General features: G+C 38.1%; 1 protein-coding gene across 1 annotated transcript; it reads left to right on the top strand.

Annotated features, from left to right (window-relative positions):
• The first annotated feature begins 539 nt into the window (after window positions 1-539).
• Window positions 540-3,049, top strand: LOC143304363 (glutathione S-transferase-like). Its single transcript, XM_076626821.1, has 4 exons — window positions 540-859; window positions 1,831-1,966; window positions 2,278-2,445; window positions 2,647-3,049. The coding sequence occupies exons 3-4, from the start codon at window positions 2,301-2,303 to the stop codon at window positions 2,952-2,954; spliced, it is 453 nt and encodes a 150-aa protein (XP_076482936.1). The 5' UTR covers window positions 540-859; window positions 1,831-1,966; window positions 2,278-2,300; the 3' UTR covers window positions 2,955-3,049.
• Window positions 3,050-10,940: the final 7,891 nt, after the last annotated feature.

The raw sequence follows: 10,940 nt of genomic DNA, 5'->3' as shown, positions 1-10,940 counted from the left end.
GAGAATTGATTGTAATTTCAACAAATAAATAAAAAAAAAAAAATCTCGTACATACGCACCAGCGTAACTGCCTTCGTTATAAGTTGTTGGAATAAACGGTGAAATATAACTTACTATACTGTGTCATATTCATTTAACCACCTCTTATCTTAACCGAAACAGGGGAACGACTACTTCGCGGCGTCGATTCACCGAATCGTAGCGAGAATTTACGCCTCTCGCTACTGCGACTGCGTATCTCCGCGAACGGTCGTAACACATTGATCGACAGAAGTACTAAACTCTAATAACATAAATTTATATATTTTCTATTTCCCAGCCACCAGTTTTATAGATTTTTCTATCTTCTGTACTACTTTTATCCCTTTTATTTTTTCTTACATGAGATTATTGTAAATTTAATATCATTTGTTCGCAATATTTGTTATTTATCTTTCATTGAATTTGAAATTTCGCGCTTCAATGTTGTGTGTTGTTCGACGTTTTATCGAACGATGTTTATCGAATTAGTTTATGAATACATACATAATCATTAAAGAATCTATAAACCTTACTAGTTTGTTTTTACTAAGTTTTGTTACAGAAAACATGTTCTCATAAATTTTCAACTTTAATTTATGGAAATTTATTAACCTTAAACTATAAAATCATTCAATGAGTCTTTCCGGATGTTTTTATGTAGTCATAATTTCACATATCAGCACAGCTCCACCAATAGGATAAGAGTTACGTGGAAGCAACAGGGGGGAAGAAGAACATATAGAGATCTAAAGGTTATTTTTGTCTCATTCAAGTTTCTGTTAACCGGCTTGGAAATTTCCTGTGCTTGTTTCGACTTTGAAGTCTTAAAAAAAAAATTGTAAGTAAATAGTATATATATATAGTATATATATCCTGAGTCAAAGTTTCTCTTTATAAATAATAAACCGTTTAAAAACTATATTTTGTATGTTTTTTCCTTATTCATAATTAAATAATAAATATGAAATACTTCTACAGAAAGCCGACATCCTTCAAATAACCGAACAGCAGATGATTTAAAAATTAGTAGTTGAAAGAAATAAATGTTATTACATGTTCATAATTGATCGATAAATTTAAATATACAATTAGAAAATGTTTCTTCTTTATTGATAACTAAATAATACAGATAAGATACAAGATACTTGTACGAAAAGTCGGCGCGTCGTTCAATTAACGGAACAGCAGAGGATTTGAAAATTAGTAGTTGAAAGAAATAAATGTTATCATATGTTCATAATTGATCGATAAATTTAAGTATGCAATTAGAAAATGTTTCTTATGTTTGGAAGAATATATAATCACTGCTGAATGTTTTGTAGTTACGAAAGTTGCATACAAACATACATTGTACATACGACTAGTAATGGTACTAAATTACTGTTAGAGGGTCTTGGGTGTATAGAACCATATGGTTAAATTAATACTAGAGATAACGAATCGCGCGAATGTAATTAATATTTTGAAATGCGTTGTTTGCATTAATTGATAGTTTTCTTATAAACTTTTTTATAAACAATTTCATTGCTATAGAAAAAAGATATGCTGCCGGTAATATGTCTATCCTACTTAAATAGAAAGTGCAATATTTTGTTATAATATTTGGCGCAAGTTTATACATTATTACATCCAAAAATAATATTCTTTTTATATCTAAGCTATATTAAAATATGAAGATACAAATAGCTATGCGAGTAGTTAGTAGTTGATGCTTTTTACTTAAATTGTCTTATACTTCATAATTTGTAATAATATAATTCTTGTCATCAATGATTCTTCGTTTTTACTTTGTATATATTATACTTCCAGGAAGATGCCGCTCTATAAATTGACTTACTTCCCAGTTACGGCATTGGCAGAACCAATCCGTTCTTCTTCAGCTATGCTAGTATTCCATTTGAAGATGAACGTATCAAAAAGGACGTCTGGCCAGAAATAAAGCCCTGTAAGCTTAAAATTTAAAGAAGTTCTGTTTCTTAAATCTCATCTTTCCTAATTTAACTAAAGTAGCTAAATAAAGTAGAACACAATTATGCAGAGTATAACAGAGATTATTGTTTACTCTCCATTGCTCTATAAGATATGTGGGAGAACAATAGGTATTGTTAAGGAGACAATGCCCTTTGTTTGCTGATAAATTATCAATAAATTTAATTATATCTTTCCAAAACAGATAACAGGAAGCTAGATATTTAAGAAGCATCATAATCTGTTTGTTCGATAGAATCTTTGATTCTATTAGTTGTATGTTTTTAGTGACGCCTTATGGCCTGCTTCCTATGCTCGTAGCTGATAGAAGGAAGGTAGCTCAGTCTACAGCTATTTGCCGTTACTTAGCCAAACAATATGACTTAACTGGAAAGACTGACTGGGCAAATCTTCATATTGATGCCACTGTTGATACTATTCATGATATTCGTCATAGTGAGTATCCAGTGCTGTTTTGCATAAATCTTATGAGAATCTTGATAACAGATAGTACATATCTGTTCAGGTATTTATTAGTTGAAATCCGATTTAATATTTGATTTAATCGAACGATACACGTATGTCAACAATACAAGACAAAGGATTAAAAAGGATTGTAATTCTATCTTCAGTATTTAACTGAAAACAAATTTTCAGAAATTGCCGCCTTCCACTATGAGGAGGACGAGAAGGTCAAAGCTGCAAAACGCAAGGCTGCTGAAGAGACGCTGCCGTTCATTTTAGAACGTTTGGACCAGCAAGTGAAGGAAAATGACGGCTACTTCTACGATGGTACTCTCTCTTGGGCTGATTTAACATTCGTTGCTCTGCTCGATTATTTGAACTTTATGTACAAGTCTGATCTGATCGAGAATTACGAGAATCTGAAGCTGCTGGAGAAAAAGGTCCTCCTTCTACCCAAGATCAAAAACTGGATTGAGAGACGCCCAATTAGCGAATTCTAATCTTCACGATTGCTTATGGTTTTATAAGCGTTTAAAGATTGCTGTTGTCACGGTGGTCGTGAGAACGCAACGAAAGGATGGTTATGCCTCACATACCTTGGTCAGCAAAATGATGGCTAAGCAGTAATAGAAACCCTGTGTGACCGGCATCCAGCGATAGCCCCTCCACAGGAGCCGGGTCCTTGATATAAAAAAGTACCTCTCGAGTCGTTGTAAGAACATTCTTTTCTGTGCTGTTTGACCATTCTGTATTGTTACTCTGTCAGTGTTCAATAAATTTTCTAATAACAATCAAAATTTAAGTACGAATTTCTCACCTTGCGTGCGGAACGTGAAATTACCCCGAATCGACGTGACAAAATTGGCGATCCTGCCAGGATCCCTTCATCGCATCAAGAGGAAACTTCAACGGGAACTCTACGGATTCTACAGCGAAGGACCACGGTCACCTCCTTGATCAAAAGAAGGATCTGCAAAGAATCTCGGTAAGCTGGCTTTCGTACATTATCGAAACCGTAAGCCTGAAATACGTTCTGAAGATAGTGACTCTTCTTCCGCCGAAAGTGTCATATTTCTCAGCATGAACCCAACTGACAAGAGTACCGCTAAACAAAACGAACTAATCGCTACCCTGATTGAACAATTTGAAAGCCTAACTCACGAGTTTAGAAGCTTTAGAAACAGCACCGATCAAAACATTAAAAACATAAAAGAATTTGCGGAAACTAGCGATAGAAATCGCTCTAAAGAAATACGCGATCTTGCAAAAACCATGGAAATAAAATACGACACCGAGACTGACCAGTCGCAAATAAACGCCCATTTAGAAACCGCTGCTGATAACGTAACGGATGACGAAACTGACGGACCGAACACGTCACAAAGACCACGAGCCGCATCTAGCCGCGCCGCGATTAAACCAATAAACAACTACAACGAAGATCGAGGGCTCGAGGCAGATAAGGCCATACGAACTGTCGAGACACTACGTGGTCAAGATGACGTAGGCGTTGAAGATTTCATCTTATCGGTCCGCAAAGCAAGAGCTAGGTGCAAGGCAAGTGACAGAGAGCTATTATTAGATCTCATACTGATCGAAAAGATTACCGACAACGCGAAACGAAACATACGATATCTAAAAATCAACTCGTTCGAAGACTTATATTCATGCTTAAGACAACACGTATTAACACCAACAACTATTAGCAACTGTAGGGACAAATTAAAGAATTTAAAACAAGGGGCAACAGAAAGTGTACAATCTTTTGACTCCAGATTCCGACAACAGCTAAACGAATTAAATTATGCAGTCCAAAACGAAAACCGCACACCAACAGAACGACGCGTAGCTATAGATATTGAAGAACGCGAAGCACTTAAAACATATTTGCTCAACTTACGATACGAGATAGGACAGATGGTGGTATCTAGCGATCCAAAGAACCTGAACCTTGCCCAACGACTAGCAGCTGATAGAGAGCAATGGTTACGAGAAGCAAATCGTGTTGCCAACCGCCCAAAGAATCAATCTCACAACATTACATTAGTATCCAAGCGAACTACTACCGATTCACAGCCACAAACTTCTGCTCAGCTACCTAGCCGACCATTAGACGACCGCATGAAACCGAAGTGTCCAAAGTGTTTACGAATTGGACACACAGCCGAAAAATGCTACTCTCGAAATTTTCCATTTGCCAGCCAAGGAAAGATTCCACCTCGAGTAAACCAAACAACGGAGAACCCAGAGGAAGCTTACCTCGAGTTAACTGCACCACCACCGGAAGATTACTATCAATCGTACTGCAACGAAGAGACGGAGGAAGAGCCAGATTCCTCATCGATACCGGAGCAGGAATCAACCTTATAAAAGAAAAAGCCTCACTAAACGTCCAAACTTCTAACCCAAAAACCTTCCTAATGGGAAGTGACAAACATACCACTAACAAAATTTGCAACTTAACCATGCTCAAGAAAAATCATCAATTCTACGTAGTCCCTAACAACTTTCCCCTAATCGAAGATGGAATAATCGGACTCCCATTCCTTACAAAGTATCAATACAGCGTCACTAACAATAAACTAACCTTGGACGAAATTATATTACCATTCCAGGAAACCGATAGCAAGATAAGACCAGGAGAAACTCTAATCTCAGCCCAATACATCGAAGGAAAGCCCACAACAGTATGTTTCATCAACACTGGTAAGCAAATCTGTCACATTACAAACGAAATAGAGAAACCCGATAAACTAAGCCAAATTAATAAATTCGCACAAATAATACGTACCAAACATATTGATCCAGAACTCCGAGAACCCCTTGAGAAAATCCTCATCAATTACTTAGACGTTTTTAATATGGAAACAGACTCATTACCATGTACCAACTTGACAGAACATACAATCACACTCAAGACAGACAAACCTATAAACATCAAATCTTATAGACAGCTCGAATGTCATAAAAAGGAAATCGAGACTCAAATCAACGACATGTTAGACAAACAAATCATAGAACCATCGGACAGTCCATATAACGCACCAATTTGGGTAGTTCCAAAAAAATTAGATGCATCAGGCAAACAAAAATGGAGAATCGTTATAGATTTTAGAAAATTAAACGAGCAAACAGACCAAGACGCGTATCCTTTACCAAATTCGGACGAAATACTCGAGCACTTAGGCAAAGCTAAATTTTTCTCGGCCCTAGACCTCTCGTCAGGATTTCACCAGATACCTATGGAGCAAAATTCCAAAAAATATACTGCATTCTCAACCCCACAAGGTCACTTCCACTATAATCGCATGCCCTTCGGCCTTAAAAACGCACCGGCGACGTTTCAACGTATGATGGATACCGCGCTACGGGGGTTAATAGGAAATAACTGTTTCGTATACCTGGATGACATTATAATATTCGGGAGCACCATCCAAGAACATAACCGAAATCTAGCCATTATACTAGACAGACTACAAAATTTAGGATTAAAAATACAACCGGACAAATGCGAATTTTTGAAACCGGGATTAGAATACTTAGGACACGTAGTAACAAAGGAAGGAGTAAAGCCTAATCCCAAAAAGATTCAAGCCGTGAAAGACTTTAAAACACCAAAGACCGCGACCCACATAAAGTCATTCTTAGGACTCGTTGGATACTATAGAAAATTTATACGTAATTTTTCTAAAATCGCAAAACCATTGACAGATCTCACAAAAAAGGACACTCCATTCTACTGGACCGATAGACAACAACTTGCATTTGACACACTAAAACAAAAACTCTGCGAAGCCCCTGTACTACAATATCCAGACTTTGACAAAACATTCACATTAACAACAGACGCAAGTAACGAAGGGTTAGGAGCAATACTCTCCCAAGACGGACATCCATGCTGTTATATTTCCCGAACTTTGAACCCTCCTGAAAAGAATTATTCCACAACCGAGAAAGAGTTATTAGCAATAGTATGGTCAATCAAAAGACTAAGACAATACCTACTTGGTAGAAAATTTAAAATTCAAAGCGATCATCAAGCCTTGAAATGGTTAAAGAATGTTAAAGACCCCTCATCGAGACTCATGCGATGGCGTTTGAGACTCGAGGAGTACGATTATGAAATCGAATACAAAAAAGGAAAAGAAAATACAGCTGCAGATGCTCTATCCCGATTGTATCCTATCACTAATGAAGAAATCCAACCCAATGTAGAAAACCCGGACTATTATGACGAGTATATAGACTGGAAAATCAATATCACCCCAGCTCCGATAACCCAAAAACCTAACAGACCACACTTTAAACAAATTACAAAGACCGAACTGGGAGACTTTAACGAACAGCATTGGTTGCGTCAATTAACCAAACACTTTATTAAACACCGAACCGGACGCTTACAAATAGGAATAAACGACAATAGCTTCAGCACGTTAGAAAAGGTAAATATTCAACTCATGCTAAGGTTTCTAACAACTAGATTCCCTCAAATTAAATTAATATTTGGACAAGATCCGCCAGTAGACTACGATAACGAACAAAAACAAACGATACTACGCGAAAATCATAACGAATTAGTAGGACACTTAGGTATACACCGCACCGTGAAACGAATACAAGAGCACCATCACTGGACAAACCTAGAACAAGACGTTACAGAATTCATACAAAACTGCGAAACCTGCCAACGAGAAAAGCTAAATCGTATCAGGGCCAAGGAACAACCTATGATAACTGACACACCGCTTAATCCTAATGACAAAATCGCAATGGACATATTCGGACCTCTCACCAAAACCAAACGGGGCAATCAGTTTATCCTGTCTATCCAAGATCAATTAACCAAATATCTCATCCTCATACCCTTAAAAGACCAAACAGCCAACTCAATCATTAACGAACTTTTGGATCACTATGTGTACATATTTTCCGCACCAAAAAGTATTCTGACGGACATGGGACGAAATTTCGTATGTAAATTGATGGACACATTTGAAAGGGCTTTCAAAATCCGACACATAAAAACCACTTCTTTCCATCCACAATCTAACGGATCCCTTGAACGAACGCATGCCGTAGTAAAGGACCTTATTCGAACTTGTACGACCGACCGACAGAACGACTGGGATGAAAACTTAAAATTAATGTGCATGGGATATAATACGTCAGTACACGAGACGACCGGACATACCCCATTCGAACTAACATTTGGACGACAAGCTAACATGCCATCCTCAATATCAACCACTCCTAGCCTAACCAGAGAACAATTGTTTAACCTCTGGAAAAATCGACACAACGCCTATATAGCTAAAGCAAGACGAGTTACCGAATCTAACAAAAAGCGATACCAGAGGGATCAAATGCGAAAAATTATTAAAACACAGACGATATTCCGAGTAAAAGATAAAGTATGGGTACATAACGATCACAAAACTAACAAGCTAGACCACGAATGGCTAGGACCTGCAGAAATCCTCTCATCCAATCCACCCACCTATCTTATCGAATATTCCAACGGTCACACGCAAAGAATCCACGGTAACAGGCTAAAACCCTACCTTTCAGGAAGAAGACCATAATATGGATCATCATAACACTCGAGTACATTAGAAGCGATCTAGAAGTAAAACCATTGAATTACGCCAACATATTCCTGGAACACATTGACAATTGCTATCTGTGCAACGAACAAATAGATATCACCCTTATAGTAGGCCTTAACGATCCAATTGACCAAGTTAATAGATTACAACGCGTAATAGATTTAATAGACCGTCAATGTAAACCACCTTGCGCTTACATACCAGAAATAAGCAGCCTAAAATTTAAGTACAGAAATCTTCAAAACCTGACTCGGCAACTCAAATTATTATTGCGTTATAAAAGCAAACGCGGATTGCTCAATGTCATAGGCTCAGTATCCAAAACTTTATTCGGAACTCTCGACGAAAACGATTTAGAACTCATTAACAAGAACATCGATACATTATTTGATTCCAACAATAAAATAAAAACAATTCTTAGTAACCAAACCGCACTCATCAAACGCGTGCTAGACAATACCAAAACAAATCAACTTGAAAACTTAGCCAACGATATACACAAGATTGAAAACCACAATGAAAAAAACGAAATATTAGTCTCCCTATTAATTCAAACCGAATCTACCATATCAGAACTCCATATAAACATCGACGAAATTTTTAACACTGTTATGTTAGGGAAACAAGGAATCATAAACCCACAAGTTATAGAACCCGAACAATTCTTAAAAACACTTGACCAAATAACGAGACAAAACTTTATGACTAACCATATCGAACCTTCAGTTCAAAACTTTCAACTAATTATAGATCTAAGCAAACTAAAGGTATGGATAAGAGATAACAAACTTATATATACAATAACTGTGCCGCTTTTGGAAAACGATGAATGGAAAATAACTAAAATTTACCCGATACCTTCCAAACAAAACTCTGTATTCATTGCGCCTGTAATAGAAACGGATTTTTGCCTCTAACCGACTCAGAACAATACACCTTTGTCGATAGTCACTACTTAAACAAATATTGTAAACGAACGGCAATCATCCACATTTGTAAAAGAACTCAACCGAGTCACAATAGAATCAATTCACCTGAATGCAGATCAGAATTAATTACTAATCGACAGACGGTCAAAACTTGCCCGACTGCTGTCTTCAAGCTGGAAGAATTGACGTTCGTACCTTTGCAGACGGAAAACCATTATATTATTATTCCTGCGAAAAATGTACAAATCGACGTGTTATGTAAGACACATAAAATCCTAGAAATTAGACAACCAAGCTTAATTAGCAGTAAAACCGGGTGCATAATCACATACGATCATAATATTATGAAAATAGGAGGATCACATAAAAATATCTCTTACGAAACCAAATTTAAGAATAGCATATACAGCTTCGAAGAAACAGATGTTCCAATATTAGAGAAAATATTAGAAACAGCTCCAAAAGTAACTCACAATTTTAACCAATATAAAGCCAACCTCGACACATTACAAACACAAATCAGTACCCTGCAATTTGAGCGACGCATAAATTCATTGAAGGAATATGGCATATCCACACTACAAATGTAGTATCGTGGACGAAAGGCCTGGGAAATATCGAACGAACTATGAACAGTGTCGCGAGAGCCGAGGCGCCGTCAGGCCCATCAATGTGTCATCGGTCTCTTCAAGTGCATAGTTTCGTGGAAAAGACCTACGTGACCCTGGCCACGAGCGTCTGCAGAACACGTGTGCGGTGGGCCTAGGAAAAGGACAACAGAATGCGACAACGGCCAGAAAGGGTCAGTCGAGAAACAGAGCTCGAGTCGAAAAGCAGAGAGTGCGAGCGGAGGAGCCGAGTGTGAGTTGAGCGGAGAGAGTTTGCGAGTGGCGTTGCCGAGAGAGTGTGGATTGCGCTGTGTTCTGTACGTTTGGTATGAATAGTTCAAGTTAAGCCACAATCGTCTTTTCTGTCTGATTAACATCTCTATTGTCCACGTTTTGTAAACATATTACATCACGATATTACACAAATATTAGGAATCATAGCCCTAGGACTAGGAACAATATATGTAATGTACAAATGTAAACTTTTCGAATGTCTACGCCGATCATTTCCTAAAAATGTACGTATCAAAATACTCTGCCCTACCGCTCGCGTAAACAGGATCGATCAAACATCAACAGTACCAAGGACGGTCACCTTCCAAAATATCACCGAAGACGAAGATGAGGGGATCATTCAACTTAGAAGCCCCACCAGAGCCTTACGCTTTAGCGGAGCAAAGCGAAGCTAAGGAGGGGGGAATGTCCCGGTGGTCGTGAGAACGCAACGAAAGGATGGTTATGCCTCACATACCTTGGTCAGCAATATGATGGCTAAGCAGTAATAGAAACCCTATGTGACCGGCATCCAGCGATAGCCCCTCCACAGGAGCCGGGTCCTTGATATAAAAAAGTACCTCTCGAGTCGTTGTAAGAACATTCTTTTCTGTGCTGTTTGACCATTCTGTATTGTTACTCAGTCAGTGTTCAATAAATTTTCTAATAACAATCAAAATTTTAGTACGAATTTCTCACCTTGCGTGCGGAACGTGAAATTACCCCGAATCGACGTGACACGGCCTTAGTGTGTTGAGAGAATGAAGAACGAATCGTGTTGATGGAAGTTTGTATGGAATGTAGTAACTTGTGGATTCTTAGAGTAAGGACAAGTGATTGCTGGTAGAGTTTAAAGTTTAAGGTATTTTAATGAGTGATATTCGATAACAAAAGGACAGACTACGATATCTTCGCACGCCGACTCACACTCCGTGTCCGCTCAACTCGCACTCTGCTTCTCGACTGACTCTCTCTGGCCGTTGTCCCATTCTATTGCCCTTTTCCTAGGCCCACCGCACACGTGTTCTGCAGACGCTCGTGGCCAGGGTCACGTAGGTCTTTTCCACGAA

Source organism: Bombus vancouverensis, unplaced genomic scaffold (genome assembly GCF_051014615.1).
Source record: "Bombus vancouverensis nearcticus unplaced genomic scaffold, iyBomVanc1_principal scaffold0031, whole genome shotgun sequence".
In the NCBI taxonomy this organism is placed as follows: Eukaryota; Metazoa; Arthropoda; class Insecta; order Hymenoptera; family Apidae; genus Bombus; species Bombus vancouverensis.
This window is presented reverse-complemented; position numbering and strand designations above follow the sequence as displayed.